Source organism: Nycticebus coucang, chromosome 20 (genome assembly GCF_027406575.1).
Source record: "Nycticebus coucang isolate mNycCou1 chromosome 20, mNycCou1.pri, whole genome shotgun sequence".
Taxonomy (NCBI): domain Eukaryota; kingdom Metazoa; phylum Chordata; class Mammalia; order Primates; family Lorisidae; genus Nycticebus; species Nycticebus coucang.
Window position 1 is genome coordinate 7,887,292 of NC_069799.1, and position 20,985 is coordinate 7,908,276.

At 45.0% G+C, this 20,985-nt stretch overlaps 1 protein-coding gene across 1 annotated transcript; it reads left to right on the forward strand.

Moving 5' to 3' along the window:
* Positions 1-18,882: 18,882 nt before the first annotated feature.
* On the forward strand, positions 18,883-19,276 carry LOC128572845 (ATP synthase subunit ATP5MJ, mitochondrial). The gene has a single exon (XM_053572954.1). The coding sequence runs from the start codon at positions 18,949-18,951 to the stop codon at positions 19,123-19,125; it is 177 nt and encodes a 58-aa protein (XP_053428929.1). The 5' UTR covers positions 18,883-18,948; the 3' UTR covers positions 19,126-19,276.
* The last annotated feature ends 1,709 nt before the right edge of the window (positions 19,277-20,985 follow it).

Below are 20,985 nucleotides of genomic sequence, written 5' to 3' on the forward strand. Positions count from 1 at the left end.
AAAGTTTGTGAGGATCTTTTTTTTTTTTTTTTGAGACAGAGCCTCACTCTGTCAACCTTGGATAGAGTACTGTGGCCTCATAACGCATGACAGCCTCAAACTCCTGGGCTAAAGTGATCCTCTTACCTCATCCTCTGAAAGATCTGGGACTTCAGGTGTCCACCACAATGCCCAGCTTAGCTTTTCTATTTTTTTTTTCAAGTAGAGATGGAGTCTCACTGTTGGTCAGGCTGGTCTTGAACTCCTAAACTCAAGCAATCCACTTGCCTCAGCTTCCCAGAGTGCTAGGATTACAGGATTACAGGTGTAAACCATTTTACTTGCTTACTTTTTTTTATTATTATTTTTTTTTTTGGCTGATTAACTTTCATCAGTGTTTTGAGTATTTAATGTATGGCCAACTCTTATTTATCCAATGTGCAATGGAAAACAATAAAGGTTGGACACCCCTGTAAGAGGTTAAATGGCAGGGAAGGGAGTTTCTGGGTAAAGAAGTTGGAGGATTTTTTTTTTGAGGATACTTTAACAGCAAAGGCAGAATTACCCTGAAGGAAATGAGACTTCATTCAGGCCTCTTAACTGCCCAGACCTTTCCTAGGCCTTAGGGGAGACAGGCTAGCAATGCCTTCCCATGGTCTTGTGATTTGTGGAAAAATGTAAGGCTGTTAGCTGCGGCCAGGTGCAGTGAGTAGAAGGCCTGCTTAACATTCGAGCCTCAGTTTAGCAGCTGGAGTCAGGGATGAAGGGGAGGTACGATGTGGTTTGCATCTAGCAGTGAACTATCAGTCAAGTTACTGCTGTCAGTCTGAGGAGTTCTTCCACCCGTGGGGGCCAGCTGACTCAGCAATGACACCAACAATGACACCAAGTAGGGAAATGTTGTTTGACACTTGGCATTTGGAAGAATGTGGGTAGTGGGGGAGGAAGGTATGAAGTGTACCGAGCCAGAAGCTAGTACGTGGAAAGTCCTTCCAATCACCAGATGTGTAAAATTAAAAGTAGACTATCCAGTTCTTGTCAAGACTCAGTCAGAATGCAAATTCTCCATCAGATAAGAGAACCTAAAACTCACCACAGTGATAGGACATCAGTGACAAACTGGTTAATGGGTGATGTCAGTTCAAAGGAGACTTAAGATTAGTCACAGTGCAAGGAAACTTTCTGAAAGCTTTCAGCTCAGACATGAAGGAAACTTGATAATAAATTTTTACAAATCTGAAGAAAAAATCCTATAAGCCTATAAATCACCAATAATGAAATAGCAAGCTAAGATTTTTAAAAACTGTTAAGTAGGCAAAAATGTTTTTATTAATTATTCCAGAATCCTTGTGAAATAAAGAAACAAACTAAGAAAATGAAGATAAATAAATGTTAGAGGTCAGTTAATAAATAACATATTACATTATTTTGTAGAGTGTGTGGTATTAGTCTATTTTTTAAAATGATTTTTTATCTCACTTTTTCCTAATTTTAAATACATATTCACTTTGGCATTGATATTTTATTTATAAAGTTGAATTTTTCACCTTACAGACCCTTTCCCCACGACTCCCTCGGCTGCAGGCCCTCCAAACCCTGGACCGGCCCTGTGTACCAGAAGCAGCCGGGGCATTCTTGCTAGGGGTTACTCACGCTCTGACAGAGTGCTAGGGTGTCAGCTTTGTGCAAGGTAGGGTCTTAAATATTTCATTGCCAGTAATTTTTTAGGGTGGGGATGCCCTGAGTGTTTTGTGTAGAAGGAAGGTGCTGGGTGTAAGGAAAAGAAATACTCACGTGACAGGGACCCTTATGTGAAGGGATGTCATGGAAGGGAGAAGGAACGTCGTGAGACCGACTGGAGAGAAGGGCTTTCAGAAGGAAGTGCAGCCAGGAGGGAAAGCCGAGGGTGGACTTTGCAGTAACAAGGAGGAGCCCAGGGGAGCTCTGTTTCTGGAGCCTCTGTGTTCTAGTTCACGTGGAGGTCAGGTTATCAAGTCTCATCTCAGGGGTAGGTTGTTTCAGGGCACTAATAAGTGTTTCAAAAAATGAAACTTTCCGCTACAGTGATGGATCTTCTCTCACTTTCCCCAGCTCTGCCTGTTGGCCCTAAGACACTGTGCCAGCTGCTTTGCTGTGGAATTGGTGGTAACCAGCTAAGGCGAAGACCCCGTTCATGGGTAATGCTGTTCTGGTGTCAGAATGATCAGAGAATACAGTGTGAGGCTGGTGAGGACACTGTCAAGTGGGAGCTCGAGTTGTTGACTAAGGAAAAGAAACCAGGACTTATTTACATATGGCCTCACTCCATACAAGGTTTAAGGTAGCTTCTGAGAATGCGTGCTATAAAATAGCAAGATGGATGTGGTCCACACAAAACAGTCAAGGCCGGAGAAAGAATAAAGTACAGAAGAGAAGACTTCAGATGTGCTTCTTAGTGGTCCTCAAATAACTGAAAGGTTGTTACGAGGAAGAGCGTTTAGGGTTATTGGGTTGGGGCCAGCAACCTGTGTGCGTGAGTCTGCGTCTTGGTCTATTAGGGGTGCTATTAAAAATGTCATAAACCAGGTGGCTTATACACAACAGAAATTTATTTACTATAGTTCTAGAGACTGGGAAGTCCAAAATAAAGGCTCTGGCAGAGTTGGGGTCTGCTGGGGTCTTTCTGGGTCCTAGGCGATGCCTTTCAGGTCTTTTTCTCCTGTGATAAAAGGAGCAAGACAGCTGACTGGGGCCTCTTGGATAAAGGCCTAATCCATTCATTAGGGCTTTCCCTCTGGACCTAATCACCTCTGAAAGGCTCACACTTGCTGATACCACCACCTTCAGGGGTAGGGTTTCAACATGTGAATGTTGGAGGAACACAAATATTTAGACCATAGCTCGTGTGTGGTTACAGTAGGGCCAATATCACCAACAAAAGACAAAACTTCCTAACCAGTGCTTCTTCTCATCAGAGGAGGCATTTAAACAGAGCTGCGGCTGACATACTAGGGTAAGACTGGCCTCTGACATGGCCTCAGGGTCAGTCTTTTAATGTCGTGTAACAAGAAATGTTCCAAACACTGCCCCATAAATAATAAACTATTCTAAAATGCTGCTCATGATCATAAAAGCTGGTCAACAGTCATTCTAGCTCCATGACCTAAGTGCTGTCACCCACCTTGGAAATGTCACTGCAAAGTGTAAACCCTGAGTTCTGAAGGTATGAGTAAGCTCCACATGGGAGGAGCGGAGGAGGGAGGTAGTGGGTTTGGTACTAGGCGAGTGTCCCCAAAACCAAACCACCCCAGGGAATGAGAGGAATGCCCTAGCCCCAGTGCCTAGCCCCTCCTACCCCCAGAGGTGGACTGGGTGAGACTCTACAGGATGCCCTTGAGGCAAGGGGGTGAGGGGTGATGTGAATGTGGGGAAACCTGAAGCTCCCTTGGCCTAAGCTGACCATGCCCCCAGGCTTGGAGCCGTGCATGCGTTCTTAGCCTTGGTTCCCTCTCAGACTCCTGGTTGCTCCCAAAGGGATCCTTTGCTTTTGTCTTCATCTCCATGGATAATAACAACTCTCTAATTTTCTAATTCACCTTTCCTGATAAAGGTGGTGCACAAATCTACCTGGGGACAATGGTTCTGGCCACGTTACTGCTTCTGGTCACAAATGGCAAGTAGGGGGCTCCCAATCCCCTGCTCTCCAGCCTGTCACGTGTCCTCACCACCTCTCATGGTCCCTGGGACCCCTGTCTCCCAGGGCACCCCTCCTCTCAGAGTTCCAGAATCAGCCCTGTGGTCTGCATGCACATACCTCTGGGAGCAATAGTATTCTTTCATCTAATTCTAGATTTTAATAGTAACTCTCATCCAGCCCTGGCCACTTTCAAAAGTGCCTCTCTGTGTGTTTGATTTGATGCTCATGGTCTTGTGGGGTAGGTATTATGACAGTCGCCCCCAGAGAGGCCAGAGTCAGGGCACCACGCAGGAGCTGAGCTGAGACTCCCCATCGCACACTGTCTCCCCCAGTCCTTCTCCTCAGGCTGAAGCAGATAGATCTGTGCTGGGAGGGGGAGCTCAACGATGTTGTAAGCAGAGAAGATTTTCTATTATCCCTCGAAGTCACACAACATAAGCAGCTGTCAATTTCTCCCCATGTGATGTCGATCCAGCTGTTGCTATAATGGCTGAGAGTACAGGATGCCCGGAGATAGGCTTGTGTTTCAGTATCAACCCCCGACCTCTTTATAGGTGACTTTGATCACGTAGTTACAAATTGAGACAGTGTTAGCGCCCATGTCAAAGGTTGTTGTGAGGAATACTTGAGTTAATATGTATATGTATATAAGGGAGGGGGTGGGGCCTTGGTGTGTGCCACACCTTTGGGGAGCAAGACATGATTGCAAGAGGGACTTTGCCTAACAAATGCAATCAGTGTAACCTGGTTTGTTGTACCCTCAATGACTCCCCAACAATAAATATAACAAGGAATCCCCAATAATAAATATTAGTTTGGTGGAGCTGATATTTTTTTTATTCCAGGGCATCATTGAGATTGAAATTGAGGATCTCAATCTGAACGGAAGAGGGGAATAACTTGGAAGTGCCTCCTGCTCCAGGTTGACCAGAAATGGCAGACTCAGACACAGCGTGGAGAAGGGTTCTCAGCTGATGATGGCTCAGCTGCAGTGAAGCACCATTCTCACGGGCACTGCCTAACGCATCCCTTTTCTCAAGACTCCGTCTCCATCCATGCCTTTGCCTCTCAGACCCACTGTCTACCTTAGGCATTTGCTCAGGTGCTTTTGTCAGGAGCAGTCCAGCTGTGTTCAGACTAAATGCAGTTCCCAACTCACAGCGGTAGGGCCTGCTGGGGTGGGAGTAAAGAATTTAGTGCATAGGAGCTGTGTATGAATGGGCTCTAACAAGAGGGGTTAAAAAAATAACTACATAGCAGCGATTCTGGATGAACCGACACATGATGCATATTTCCATCTAAATAAAAGATACTCACTTTGAAGACTCTACAACAGCTGTAACTGGAGATTTACACGAATGCTTGGAAAACCGTCAGTCCTTTTTGAGGGGCAGTAGGATACCGCAGTGCCAGGAAGAAATGCGAGGTGCATTTGGCCTGTGGCTCAGTGAGTAGGGCGCCGGCCCCATATACCGAGGGTGGCAGGTTCAAACCCAGCCCCGGCCAAACTGCAACAACAACAACAAAAATAGCCGGGCGTTGTGGCGGGCGCCTGTAGTCCCAGCTGCTCCGGAGGCTGAGGCAGGAGAATAGTGGAAGCCCAAGAGCTGGAGGTTGCTGTGAGTCCTGTGACATCATGGCACTCTACCGAGGGCGGTACAGTGAGACTCTGTCTCCACAAAAAAAAAAAAGAAAGAAAGAAAGAAATGCAAGGTGCAGTCTGAGAAACGGGGCCGTCTTAGCCTTCCAAGAAGCCAGCATTCTTTCGCACCGGTCTAGCATTGAAGTGTTTCAGGGACGGTACTTTTATAAAGCTTACTGATTAAATATGTGCTGATCTCTCTCCTGGAAAAATTACAGAAATACAATAATTGTTATGAATGTTCTTTGGGGCTAATCAAAGATTCCACTCTGTGATCTGCAGAGAATTCTAACTGTGCTGTGTTTTTCTTTTGCTGCTACCAAATTTATCAATGTCTTGGGTCATTATTTGCCTGATCACAACAACGTGCATTCATGAATATATATCATCTCAAATCCTGCAATTTTATGTGTTAATTTGTTCATGTCTTTAGGTGTTTACGGCAATGAAAGAAGACCTCGACACAGTAAGAAGAAATTTTTAAAAAGCTTTGATATTATGAGTGCTTATGCGGTTGAATCGCTGGCTTTGAGATAAATTGTGTTTTGTGCAACTATTAATTTATTGATTGATTTATTAAATATTTTTGCATTTAGTTACATGTCTTCTTAAGAAATAAGGGGTTTCTCAGCCAGGCACAGTGGCTCACTCCTGTAATCCTAGCACTCTGGGAGGCTGAGGCAGATGGATTGCTGGAGCTCAGGAGTTCAAGACCAGCCTGAGCCAGAGCAAGACCCTGTCTCTAAAAATAGCCGGGCATCGTGGCGGGCACCTGTAGTCCCAGCTACTCGGGAGACCGAGGCAAGAGAATCGCTTGAGCCTAAGAGTTTTCTGTGAGGTTTCTGTGAGGTTTCTGTGATGCCACGGAGCTCTACCTAGGAGGCAAAGTGAGATTCTGTCTCAAAAAAAAGAATAGAAATAATGGTTTCTTCCTGATTGTACCATTTGGCCTTCGGATATCCATTTAACTTATGAACTCTGTCAATCCTTGGCTAACTTGAGTATAGGTGGGCTGCCCTGCTGAGGATTATTCAGGGTGGTGTGGAAATTGATGTGTAGAAAGTTAGGGCAGCCCCAGAAGGAGGGGCAAGCTACTGCCACAGCCCCATCAGGTAGGAGGGGTCCGGGTAGGGAGGGGCTCCAGTGACATCAGAGGTCACTAGTGGACAGAAGACCAGTGACCGAGGACACTGGCTGCCTGAGAAGTAAAAACTAGGAGTTACCACAGCTCTTCAGAGCACAGTGGAGGGCAATTCTAGAGGGTGGTGCTCCAAAGGCAGGGCTCTGGAATAGGGTCCAGAGAAGCTGTGTCCTCCTGGAAACTGAGATGCAGCAGTCAGAGGTGGCACTGAGGTCCAGAGGAATGAGAGTGGTTACAACTGGGTCATAAGTCCAGGAAAGGGCAGCAATGAGGACACCATAAATAAGAATGTGAGACATCAGTGTAATTCAAATTTCTGTTAGGCAATGGATAATTTTTCTGTAAGTACGTCTCATGCAATATCTGGCGATATTTATAATAAAAAATATTTGTTGTTTCTCTGGAATCCAAATTTAACTGGGCAACCTGTATTTTCTCTTATGATTGTAGGTATGAGTGGGTGTGTGGCACTTGAGGAAGACTCACTGACCTGGGAATGATGGAGGGATCGGCCGTGGGGATCCCTCGGTTGTTGGTGTGTGTGTGTGTGTGTGTGTGTGTGTGTGAGAGAGAGAGAGAGAGAGAGGGGGAGAAGAAAGAGCATGTGTAGAGGGGAATGGGGCAAGAGACTAATCCTGAATAATCTTATGTTGATTTTAAGGCCCACTTATTTTATTTATTATTTTGAGACAGATTTTTACTCTGTTGCCCTTGGTAGAGTGCTGTGGCGTTACAGCTCACAGAAACCTCAAACTCCTGGGCTCAAGTGAATCTCTCACCTCAGCCTCCCAAGTAGCTGGGACTGTAGGTACTCACCACAGTGCTGGGGTAGTTTTTCTATTTTTTTTGGTTTGGTTTGCAAGAACCAGTTGCATTTATCTTGTGTCAGAGACAGGATATTTGTTGGTAAGAAACCTCTGTGTACCTAAAATGAGGATGTCCCATTGAGAGTGACAGTTTCCGGCCTCCAGAGTGGCTGTCTAGATAACATTAGATGCGTGAATATCTGGAACATTTGGATGATTTTTTACCCTTTACATAAAAAGCCACATGCCTGACTGCCTTTTTCCATTTTACCCAGATATTTTGGATTAATGTCGACAGCCAAAAAGGCTCATTTCCAAGAGAAAAAAAAACATCCTCACGTGGTAGGAGACTTCCAAAACTACTTTTGATTTTTTTTCCCCCAGTTTACTTGACTTGTAATTGTTTCTTAACATTGTTTTCGTGATCCTTGGTTTCTGCTTGGGGCCCAGTAGAGGGTCTGGTGCAGAGTAAATTCTTTCAAATGAGTGGATATGTCAATGAATACATTATTTTTAAAAAATTTAACCTCCCATGCAGATATTATTCTGGGATAAGGAGGAGTATTTGCTTAGAAGAGAAGAGAACAGACATTATTGAGCGTGCACTATGAGACAGAAACTGGGCAAGGCAATATGTGTACATGTGTTTATATGTGTACACGTGTATATGTGTACATGTCTATACAAACACTCATATGGGTAGATATGTTTATACAGGCACACGCATGTGTACAGACACATCTGCCAACATTGATATGTAGGTCTATACAAACACACATATGTGTACAGATGTACATGCAAACATTTACACATGTGTATGTGTATATACAAGCACATATGTACAGATGTACACATATGAACATACACAGGTACAGATGTATGTACGAGCACACACGTAGGTACCAGTGTCTATGCAGACACAGATCTATGCAGACACAGATGCAGGTGTAGATGTGGGCTTTTATAGTCACCTTATGCTAGGGTTTGAATGCGTCCCCCTAAGTTTATGTGGTGAGAACTTGACCCCCAGTGTGGCAGTGTTAGAAAACAGGGTCTAGTGGGAGACCTGGGGTTGTGGGGGCAACACTCTCATGAATGGATTAATATCATTATCATTAAATGAGTCATTATAAAAGGAAAAATCTGGCCCCCTTCTTTGCCCTTCTGCGTGGGTGACACAGGAATAAGGCGCTCGCCAAAGGCTAGCTTCCTGGTCTTGGACATCCCAGCCTCCCGGACTGTGAGAAATACCTATATGTTCACGATGAATTACACACTCTATAGTGTCCTGTTAGCCGCACAGAAGGGCTAAGGCACCTTGTGTGTGAGCATGAACAGCCATGTTGTGCATGTGTATAAACTCATGAGGAGTGAAGCACCAAGACTCTCATCTGCTGAGAAGCGGGCCGAGCTCTGGGTCTAACTGTGGGCACAGCCTCTCCAGGATGCCTGCAGGCTGCCTGGATTGATGTGCTATAATTGCTGCTGTTTGTGAAAATCAGGGTGCTCCACCAGAGACACAACCAGAGACAGAAATATCCCCAACTTTACAAACACTGTGGGTGTTGCCTGACCGGAGACACGAACGAACAGCAGCTTTGCCGTGGGTGTAAACTCGCTCCTGTAATTATTAAGTCAAGTGGGTCATCATGGGTCCCTGATTAAGAGTGTCACAGTTAAAGGATGTCAGATTTCTTCACTAGGAGTCAGGAGCAGCCACGCTCACGCGTCCAGCAGTTCCACTCAGGAACCTTCTCCCACTGGGGGTAAAGGATTAGGTATCTTCCTTTTTCTTACATGGTATCAGACCTGCACCCACGTAAGACATTTTAGTCAATGACAGATGACACACACAGACATATCCCACAGTGGCTCTTACAATAATAACAGAGCTGAAAAGTTCCTGTCACCACCTCGTGGCCTGTTCATGATGCTGACCTAGCATAGGCCTAGGCTAGTGTGTGTTTCTGTCTGTTTTTAAAGTAAAGTAAAAAATGTGAAAAGTAAAAAAAAAAAATTAAAAACAGAAAAAAGAGTAAAGAAATAAAAAATTATAAAGTAAAAAGCTACAGTAAACTCAGGTTACTTTATTACTGAAGAAAGAATTTTTTCCTTAGAAATGTAGTGTAGCCTAAGTGTATGGGGTTTATAAAATCCATAGTAGTGCACCGGAACGTCTCAGGCCGTGTGCCCATCAGGAGGCCACCTGTGACTGTGGTTCTACCGGTAAATATGTGCTAGCTTGATAGTCAAAACAGGTAGGTCTTATAATTCCTACTTTGCCTCATTCAGTGATTAGAAAAATAATAAACAATGGTCACTTAAATAAAATGCTGTGTCAGGTGTTTCGCATACACCAGTAAACACAATAAAATAGTGTCCAGCCAGGTCAGAGTCACGAGAAGCTAAAGAAACTTCAAAGTCAGGGCCCTCATCAGCCCAGCCCCTTCTAAGGTCCTGGGAGAAGCCCTAGAAACGTGTTCTATAGAGCCCATGTTTGCTGTGAAATATTTAAAGTAAGATATCCTGTGTTGTTTTTCTTAAGAACCTGTTCCCACCCCAGCACCCCACTGTAGAAACTGCGTGTACCCCGAAACCTGCAGCTGCTCCCCTCGCTATCCTCCTGAACATTAAAATCTAACGAGGAAAAATGGGTGAGTCTAAGAACGTGGGGCTTGGGGTTTCTTGGGTGGCCTGGGTAGCAACATTAAGGAATTTAGTCTTTTGGGGAGTCAGTAAAGATTTCGTCAAGAAGTTGACATTTAAGCTGAGACCTGATGGCTTTTCTTGGTTTATTTTTTGTTTTGGAAAGTGAGGAGTTGCCTTACCAGGTCAGGGGAACTGCAGGTGACCAGGCCTTGAGCTGTGCCAGGCCAGGGCAGGGCTGGTGCTGTGACCAGAACTACTGGGTAACCCTGGCTGGCTGAGCCCAGCCCTTTGAGGTGTGTGTGTGTGTGGGAGGGTGGTCTGATGGGCTGGAAGCATTTTGAACTTTATTTTAAGGACAGTGGCAGGCTGCTGAGAGGGAGTTACATAATCAGGTTAGCATTAAAAAAACAGCAAACAACACTCTGGCTCTAAGCTGAAGAATGGATTTTGTTTTGTTTTTACCCTCTAGAAACATCACCTAGAACACAGCTGTGAATGGATAAACAAGTGAGATGTTCTTTGGTGAAATGAGGGAAAATAACCCTCTCCAAGGCCGCCCTTCTTGGTACGTGAGAACAGCAAAGCCCAGCCGGCACCCAGCGGCTGAGCTGGCGCGCAGGTGACCTTGGACGAGGGATCTGGAACCAGCTGGCCGGGTTGTGTCTGCGGGAGTGGGTGTGTGTGCGTGTACCCTCCCCTCTACCCCTCGTTCATGCCTCATCACAGGTGACACCAGGTCGGAGGCAGCGCCATCTGAGGGACCTGATAGAGGCTCCACTTTGAGGATCAGCCATCTGTGATGAGAACAAAGCCAGGGTCGATGTCAGTGACAAAAATCACCCAAGCCCTTCAAGAAGCCGCCAGCACACAAGGGATGTGCCAGAGGGCGGGCAGGGACAGCCACAGGCTGCAGACAAACCCAGCTCCAAAGGCCGTCAGCCTTCGTGTCTCTCCCTGCCTGCATCCCTCACCTGGCTTCACAGCTGTAGGTCACGTCTGTACTGACAGCCGCCCTTCCTCACTCTGCTTCCAGGCCCAGCTTGGCCCCAGGCGTTACTCTCCTGCTGTTACCCCGGAATGGTTCCCAGTTTCTATGAGACCCGACTGGGCCCAGCTGTGTGTCATCTGTGGGATTCTCTCGCATGGGATGTGACGAACAGATGCCTCACCACTTAGACCAGCCTGGGGGTCTGCAGGAACTAGAGTGGGGACTCTCACCAGCCCTCCTACACCGCACCCCTCAGCCCCGGGGTCCAATACAGCCGTCCCAGCTCACCAAGGAATGTGGAGATGACTCTTACCAGGGGCTGAGGCATTTTAGATGGGATTTTTAAGCTTACAGGGTAAATATCAATTATTCATTAAAGGTACTGATATATGACATTTCATTTTTTTTTAAGATTTCACTTTTCATGATACTAGATAAATGAGGAGCTAGGACATTTTCAGAATCACAATAGCATTTCTCTGCCTTTGTTAAGTCAAGCTCAAGAAACCAATGCAGACTCCAAATTGTCCATGGTCTAACATAAAATCTTGGCATCTAGGTTAAAAAAAATTAAATTCGGGGAAATCAGCAGTGAGGCTTGAATGTTCGGCTTGGAAAGTTTTTTTGGTTTATCTATCTGGGGAGGCATTTGAGATTTGTGTTCCTGTCAACCTGACACAGGAATTAGGAAGGCGGAGGAAAAAGAGCAGCCAACATTGCTGTGTGGGGGGACAGGGGCCCGGGCAGCGCCAGGGAGAGGGTGGGTTGGGGAGGCAGAGAGAGCCAGCTGCTGCTGTCAACCCTGACCTATTTCCTTGAGCCCTGGGAACCCTCCCTGTCCCTGCTCTCAGCAACAGTGACACTGCCTTGGGGCAGCTGTGCAGCCAACCTGCGCTGAGTGATAGCTGTCCCTACCATTTTCTTAAATGTCACTAGTGAGAGAGACATTTCCACCTCCCTGGAGGACACACACTCCACTTGTGCATAAGTGGGACACTTGGTTCCATTTTCACAGCTTCCAAAAATTGGTCACAGATGACTCATAATTGTGTCAACTTCTCTGGTGTGAGGAGTCATAGATGGAAGTTTATAAAAATGATTTTGTTTTAATGTGATGTCCTTTCTATGTGGAAGAAAAATGACTTTCCTGCCATGGGGAGAAACATGTGCTTTGAATTATTTTTACAGCTGTGCAGGCAGATCCGTGACAGCCCGGCTGCACCTGGCAGTTTTCTGCTTTCAATCGATTCCATTCATATCCGTTCTTGGAAATGTTGGGGAAAGGGAGAGAAGAAAGCCGAAAATCAGTTTCCTAAATTATAACTCAGAAACTCCAGAGTTTGTTGATGTAACCTTTCACATATTCTAAAAGAGTGAGTTCCTCTTTTGGGCCCCTGCCTGTGCCCTTGCCCATTCTCAGCTAGTCCAGGGTGTTGGCCCCATTTTCCTCGGAGTGATATCTGAGTTCTTGGGGCATGTTGCTATCACCAAGGATGGGGGAGGCATTTGGCATCTGGTCCTCAGAGTTACACAAATCCTATTCGTACTTAGAAGGCAAATGGGAAAGATTGCTGACCCCCTGCCCAACCAGATGCCAGGATGTCCCTTGCTCTCACCACAAGGTGTCTTTTTGTCCCTCTTGGTCATTTTTGCTCCTCTTGAGCCACCTTGGAATCTGGAAACCACAGGAGCCTATTTCAGCCCAGAGCTACTGGCCAGCCCTCCTGTGGGTGGGGACCCTGCTGCCTTCCCTCCCTCTGCCAGGTCAGGGACAGGGAGGGGCAGGTGCATCCCCTCCTCTGAGCTTCTCTCAGGATTAGCTGATTTAGTATTCTCCTTTCCTCTATGAAGGAGGAAAATGAGATTCAGAGCAGCTAAAAACTGATCAGAGCCACATAGCTACACATGGTAGAGGGCAGTCTGCTGCCCAACCCCCCATGGTGCCCTCCGCCATCGTGACTCCCTCCTGCTTGATACCCACTTCCAGGAGGCCTCTCCTGATACCCCGAGAGTAACGTCCCCATCCCGAGAAGTGTGGTAGTCTTTGCTGTCGGAGCCTTTGTGGTGCTAACTGTCCCACACAGCCACCTGTGCTAGTCACCTGTGCTCGTGTCCAGACAGCCCCCTCAGGTGCTCCTCCCAGACGATGAAGACCACTCCTGTGTCTCTCTGCAGCCCGTCCTCCAGCACCACACTATGAATGTGCTACATGCTTGATAAATGATTGGTTATGATACACGAAAGTGTGCTGAGAAATGAATTAGTAAAGGGATGGGTGTTTAGTCCCTGTAAGCGTTTGTTCTATTTGCATGGTTATGCTGTGATTATAGGCCAGAGAGCAATACATGCCCGAGAGCTGTCTGTCCGAGCCTCGCCGCCTGACTCCACTGTCCTTCACTCCCACTGGATGGAGAGCGTGCAGACCCCGCAGTGGGAGGGCTTCCTCTCAGGCCTTCCGTCCTGCTCTCCCTATAGAATCCGCTGTCCCTTCAACCTTTTGATTCTCCTGACTTGATGCTGAGGCTCTAGATAGAGACCTCTACACCCTTCTCTGTTAGACAAGTCATTTGGATCCTTCCTTTGCCCAATGATCCTGGGAGGGCCTGCTACCCTGCCACAAGACTGGATCTCAACTCTCCGCTCCCTTGGTGGTTATGGCACCTGAGACTCTGGGAATAGGCGACACCTGTGCCTACATCAACCCAGTGCTATTCCCACTGGCCAGGAGGTCACCCATAATTGCATCAGTTCTCTCGTTTTCCCATCAGGACAGAAGGATTATTATACTGAGGACATCTGGAGTGTCCCCAGGGTACCTGCGAAAAAAAATCACAATGACTTGTCATCCAAAAGTACAGGACAGAAAAGCCTAATTTATTTTTTAAAAATAAACTAAAATCTACACTAAAAATGGGAAGGGGAAATAACATGTTTTTTTAAATATATTTTGTGGTAAACTTTAATCCCCAAGGATAATCCCTGCCAAGCTGTTAGGTCTATTGATTATAAGGGATAGAAACTCAATTAGGATTAATTAATTGTCTATAGAGCTGAAAAATCTAGGGCTTTGGACACAATAGGATCCAGGTGATAGCTGCTTTCTCTTCATCTGTTGACTCGCTTTTCCTTTGATATGGTCCCCAAAAGGCAGGACCTTTTGCTTGCAATCATAGAGGCAGCAATTCTTTCTTTCTTGGCATCCAGTGAGTTCCTAGAAAAGTACTCTGAGTGGCCCTCTTTGGGTTGTGTCCCCTGTTAGACCAATCTCTGTCTCCAGGGAGAAAGGACCTCGGGGAAGCTTGGACCCCGTGTCTTTCCCCATGGTTGTTGGTGCAGGATCCTGTGACCATGAGCCCCTCTAGGTCACACCAAGGCAGGGGAGGCAGATTCCACCAGGGAACAATGCAGGGAAGATCAACACGCTCAGCAAGTCCCAACTCATTCGGCAAGTGGGAGTTTATGAATTAGGTCCTCCATGAAGCTTGCTTCTTTATTTGCCACAGTGATGTGAATCCACCCCCTAAAAAGAGCTATAGGGAACTAACACAGGCTGATCTCATAGGGGGTTCGGGCACAGTTCTGGGAACATTAAATGTACCATATTCTTTACTCTTATAATTGCCTGATCCAGTTCAGTTCTTTTAGGGTTTGCCATTGGCACAGCAAGGTGAACTGGGTGAGAGGGAAGCCTGCAGCCCTCAGCACTCACAGCCGCCCTCTTACCAACTTCTGTGTGGCACGTTCTTCATCTGACCTACCACCAGTCTACACCCCACCTGCAGGCAGCCCAGAAGATTTGCTACACCAAGTGGCTATCTTCACAAACCCTCTGATGGTCTCTCTCCTGCCTGACAGTTCCAAGCACTTCTCCCTCCCTCCTGTCCCACAGTGGACTCTGAGAGCCCCTCTCCCTCCTGCTCTCAATGGACTCTGAGAGCCCCTCTCCCTCCCTCCTATCCCACAGTGGACTCTGAGAGCCCCTCCCCCTCCTGTCCTGCAGTGGACTCTGAGAGCCCCTCTCCCTCCTGTCCCTCAATGGACTCTGAGAGCCCCTCCCTCCTGTCCTGCAGTGGACTCTGAGAGCCCTTCTCCTTCCTGTCCCTCAATGGACTCTGAGAGCCCCTCTCCCTCCTGTCCCTCAATGGACTCTGAGAACCCCTCCCTCCTGTCCTGCAGTGGACTCTGGGAGCTCTCCACACCCAGCCCTTACAGAGACCCTACCTTGCTACATTGGTGAGCTCTGCACAGTACTGACACCTCCAAGGTAAATAAAAGTTGTCCCAATTTTTCATCAGAATATAAACATATTCCAGAGGTAAGGGAACCTCTCCAAAGACATACATCTAGTAATTAATTAAATGTAGAATTAAACCCAAAGCCTGATTACAAATTGACCAGACACTAACCACCTTAGAATATCTTTAAGCCCTTGCAGTTTCTTTCAAATCTGACAAGTCAAGATAGAATTTTTGCTGTACTCAGTACTCAGTAAAGATATTGCAGGTTGGTGATATTTCCAGATGATGCTCTTGCCTGAATTTTGAGTTGAGAAAGAAAACAAGAATTAAGAATGCAAGGAAGCAGACACACTATGAACAGTTGTGCTGTTTTTCAGAATGGTCCTTCCTGGAATTGTGCAGTGCACAACTTGAACAACATTGCATAGTAACCCTGCAAGGAAAGAATAAGTTAGAATCTTCACATAAGAGAAATCACCATTTGAAGTACACGATTTGCTTAAAAAATTGTTTAAGGCTTACTTGTACATGTACGCTTGTAGTTTGAAATTCAAAGTAATAGCAAAAGACCTATGATCTACTTGAGCCCTATCATTTCTCACATCTGATGTATAAGATGTATCAGATGGTTGATTCTCTGCAAAAGTATAGCTTTCTGATTCTAAGAATAAAATAACTATATAAGCATCAGAATCCAAAGGCTTCTTTTGTTTTGAACAGCTCTTCACATTTTGACAAGTTAAACACAAATGAATCGTAAATGTACAGATTAAAAATCCTTTGGAACACAAATGGACTCAAATTGGAGGAGGGAAAAGTGGTTGGCCAAATGGATTCCTATTATGCAGAGTCAAGAACTTTCAAAAAGTAGCCTCCTGCTTGAAAAATCTAAATACGCCCTAATAAAACCACACATTTGAATATTTCCACATTCGAGTGTCCTGCTTCAATTTCAGAGTCAAATGATTTAACACGAATGTTTAAAAAGAATTTCTCTCCCTTCCCCTAATTAATGGGTTTTTAAAAATCTGGCATCCTCTATATGGTTTTCCGGAAATTTCTGTTTCATCTTTTGTATTTAGGGAAACCATAAGCTGGATATTTCTGATTAAGGCCACGCCTGCTCCAGTGGGGACACAGACCCTTCTCTGTTTGCCTCCTCCGCTGCATGACGGGACTCTTATTATTTGGGTCACTGAGTGAAAACCATCCACAGGAAACATTTCCAAAGGGTGAGAAAAATAAATTGCTGTTCACCAGTCACACATCCCAGATTCTTTAATAACATGATCTGACTTTAGCTGGATGTATCAAGAAAGCAATTAAAGGAAGAAAGAGAAGTAAGCCTTAGCAAAGTAAGTTACCCAGCTGAGAATAAGAGAGTAACCCTTTCAGAGACAGGGAGAGCTGAATCCCAGGAGTCGGAAGTTCTGTGCTTAACTGCATCATGGGTGGAAAGGTAGGGCATTCATTTTCCCGGGAATGAGCAGAACCAAAACTGGCCTTGGGCAAAGATGAGGGATCGGGTGGTCACATAGTCGGGTGCTGAGCCAGGGAAGAGGCAGCCGAGAGGGTCAGGGAGTTGAACAGGGCAGGGAAGTTACTGATGAATACAAAGATGAAAAGATACTGGATAAGAAAGACTTTTCTTGGTAGTGACCATTATTTTTCATTGATGTAGCTCACTATATCGTGAGTATTGCAGAACTCCTTATGTTAAGATCCATGAGATATGACTTTATCTTAACAGAGCAGTAAGCTTACAGAAACATTGAAATTAAGTGCTTATTTGACAATGACTATTGGAACAGAAATCATTCTCAGGGACTTCAACCTTACTACTAACTTTTGATTTTCAATACCACTTTGGAGACAAGATAGGTATTTTCAGTATGTGGGCTGATGTTTCTTTACATCTCTCCAGAAGCCTCCTTCCACATAACACCTTGTAATCTTTTTTTTTTTTGAGACGGAGTCTCACTTTGTTGCCCTCGGTGGAGTGCTGTAGCATTACAGCTCACAGCAACCTCAAACTCTTAGGCTTAAGTGATTCTCTTGCCTCAGCCTCCCAAGTAGCTGGGACTACAGGTGCCTGCCACAATGCCTGCCTATTTTTTTGTTGTAGTTGTCATTGTTTAGCAGGCCCAGGTCAGGTTGGAACCTGCCAGCCTCGGTGTATGTGGCTGGCACCCTAACCACTGAGCAACGGGTGCCAAGTCAGAATCTTGTAATCTTGGTCATGCCAGTTTGAGGTAGAAGTGTATTGGAAAGAAGTGAGGTAGAATCTGATCCAAACAGCACTGCAAGTAAATATCAGTTTTACAGGACACAATAAGAGAATGCAAAGATATTGATTGTTTCTGGATTCAGGGGAAATCTTATTAATTCTCTCTCTCTCTTTTTCTTTTTCTTTCTGGCAGCTTGGGCATAAGGGGAAGGCCTATCACTCTCTTGTTTTTTATTTTGTTTTTTTTGGGGGGAGGTCTTCTGTGTAAATTAGAGCTGAAGGAAGGCCAGATGTTGTTGACAGTACTAATTTCAGAGGCGTTTTGATCTTCAGGGAAAAACATATTTCTGTGTTTCAGGTTGTCTGAAAGCCCTCCAGCCATCAACCTGCCCTCTGACACACAGGCCTTGCCTTGTTATCAGAATTCTCTGTGTATACTCAGCGTCTATTTTGGTTGGTCTTTCCCCTTGTACTCTTACAATTTTCGGGAACAGCATTATTAAAGGAGTAATCTTTTAATTTTTTTTTTTTTTTTTTTGAGACAAAGTCCTACTTTGTTGCCCTCGGTACAGTGCTGTGGTGTCATAGCTCACAGCAACCTCCAGCTTTTGGGCTTAAGAGTAGACTTTGTTTTCTGATATGAAGGAACCACTGTACATTCAATTGCAGATGGTCCCCAATTTACAATGGTTTGGCCTAAACATGTTTTGGCTTTATGATGGTGCACAAGTGATATATACTTAGTAGACACCATACTCCGAGTACCCAGACACTGGGTATGCTGTTTTTTACTTTTTAAACAGCATTTGATAAATCGCATGAGATATTCAATACTTTGTTGTACAATTTGCTTTGTAGTAGACACTTTTGCCCCACTGTCGGCTAAAGTAAGTGTCAGAGCATGTTTAAGATAGTCTAGGCTAAGCTATCATTTTCTGTAGGGTGGGTGTATTAAATGCTTTTCCGACTGATATTTTCAACTTAATGATGCTTTGTAAGTAGAGAAGCATTTGCATAATGATCAAGCATCCAAATAGAAGAAAATATGAGCCCTTTTCTTTTAGATTTTTGAACACACTGCTTTGAAGATTCACCAGAATGGGAACATTCCCTATGCCATGTAGCCAGGTGGAGGCTCGTGAGATGCTTTTCTATTTAGATATTTGAATAACACTCAGGGGTAACAGTTTGATAACATAAACAGAATAATAGCCATGAACGGAGCCTGATGGACGTGGGTTTAGATCTCAGCTTTGTCATTCACTAACTCTGAGATGTTAAGCAGGTCACTTTTAAACTCTTTGGGCCTCTGTTTCTTCATCTCTAAAATGGGGACAACAGCTGTCTTCAAAGGCAAAAAAGAGTTGCTGTAAGTAGTTACCTGGTACCAGTTAGGAACTCAGCAAAGGTTAGTTTCCTTTCCTTCTTCCTTTTAACCAATTTTATTCATTCGTAGAAAATAATTTCTTGACCAGTATTTGTTAAAAGTCTCAAAAATTCACCCACTTTGTAAGCATAAAAAGCTTCCGGGCGCACGCGGTGACCTTTAACAATATCTGGCTGTGGACCTCTGCTGGGTCCAGCCGTTGCTTTGGCGTTGAGATGCTTCAAAGCATTATTAAAAATGTGTGGGTCCCCATGAAACCTTACTATACTGAAGTTTACCAGGAGATCTGGATCGGAATGGGGTTGATGAGCTTCATTGTTTATAAAATCAGGAGTGCTGATAAAAGAAGTAAAGCTTTGAAAGCTCCTGCACCTGCTCATGGTCATCACTAACCAGCCTCACTTGGAGCACACAAGAGATGGACCCGTAGAGCTAAGCAAAGCTGTGTCACATGGACTGTCCCTGTGTACTTGTATAAGTAGCATGTACTCATGGCATGAATAAATGTGTCTGTGAGATGCACCACAAAAAAAAAAAAAAAAAAAAAAAAAATAAATAAATAAAAAGCTTCCGCCAAACAATCCTTTAACAAGCTGCCCTATAAAAGCATCTGGAACAGAGGTTTCATTTCCTTTAAAGAATATAAGGATTTAGCAACAGAGTTCCAGATCACAATGTTTCAAGCAACGATTTTAAAGTGGCTTGGAGGTCAAGTCACGAATAACCTCAGGTCTCTTCCAGCTCTAAAAATCTATGGTTCTGTGAAATCGAGACAGTAGCTGCAGGCTGAGGCGGCCCTTATGACTCAGAAAGGATTGCATGCACTGGGCTGGCTGCTCAGCATACTGAGGATTTGATTAAAAACACACCACACTCAAACGTTAGCTTTGGGATTAGCAGATCAAATAAAAGCATGTTAGCGCTTTGTCAGAGCCAGCAGAGTCGGTTGTGTCTGCTAGTATATATATATTATATATATATATATATATATATATTATATATATATATATAATATATATATTTATTGTTGGGGATTCATTGAGTGTACAATAAGCCAGGTTACATTGATTGCAATTGTTAGGCAAAGTCCCTCTTGCAATCATGTCTTGCCCCCATAAAGTGTGACACACACCAAGGCCCCATAAACTGGCTAGCAAACAAACAGTCTATAGAGAGGGAGAAGGAATGACGGTGACCAGCCCAGTCTGTAGACTCTTAATTGCTAGTCACCACGGTCCATGCGAGGGACGTTAGCCCTATGTAAATACAGACAACTTTGTGAAAAATCTGTAAGGCTGTCTAACTCTGAAACTAAGCAATAGTCGAGGAAATCCAAGCAAGGATGCTGGAGTAAAACTGATTTTAATTTCTCTTTAAAATCTTATTAATTTCCATTGGGATGAAAATCGGCTTTTAGAATGTTCGGTTTTGCTTTGCTAAGCACTGTTTGAAGCAACTTATTTTCCGTGGCTATTTCAAGGTGAGCCATGAGATGTTAGGCAGGGCCTCCTGTAAGTGTGTCTGTGTGTCTGTGTGGTGGGCATGCACTCACGTGTGCATGTCTCTGTGTATTCTCTTTGAGAAGATGATTTTTTTTTCCTTCTGCTTTGGGAGTTTATTCTATTGATAGAAAATACTGTGTGTTTAAAATATCTTGTTCGTTCAGTGGAAACATGGACTCAATCCAGTGGAAAGATGGATCCAATCATCTCTCTTTTTCACACCAGGAGACAGGGAGAACCTGAGTAATTAAGTTACAAGAGCAAAGTTTCCTACAGACACTGAGGCATCAAGACTTTCTGCTTAGAGCAGTAATAGTCACAATAATAGCCGCAAAGACCAAAGTGTTTTAAGACTCTACTCTGCCCATTCTGGCTTTGACACTGTGAGGGGCTGACATCCTGGGGCTGTGTAGATGCCTCTGGGTCTGGCATGGGTTGGTGGCCTGCTGGGGACACAACATCACTACCTCAGCTCTGTCTGCTGTCTCATCTACCCTCAGCCTCCAGTCCGTGGAAAACTTGTCTTTCATGAAACAGGTCCCCGGTGCCAAAAAGGTTCTGGTTAATCTCCTTTCAGGAGCAGGGCTAGCTGGGCTAGCCAGGAAGCTTCCTGTGCATTTCCGCATCCACAGCCTTCCCCATTGCTGACATCACTGCCTAAGCTCCGCCTCCTGCCCCATCCCACACCACCCCCAGCCCCGGGGAAAAATGGTCTTTCGTGAAATTGGTGTCTGGTGCCAAAAAGTTTGG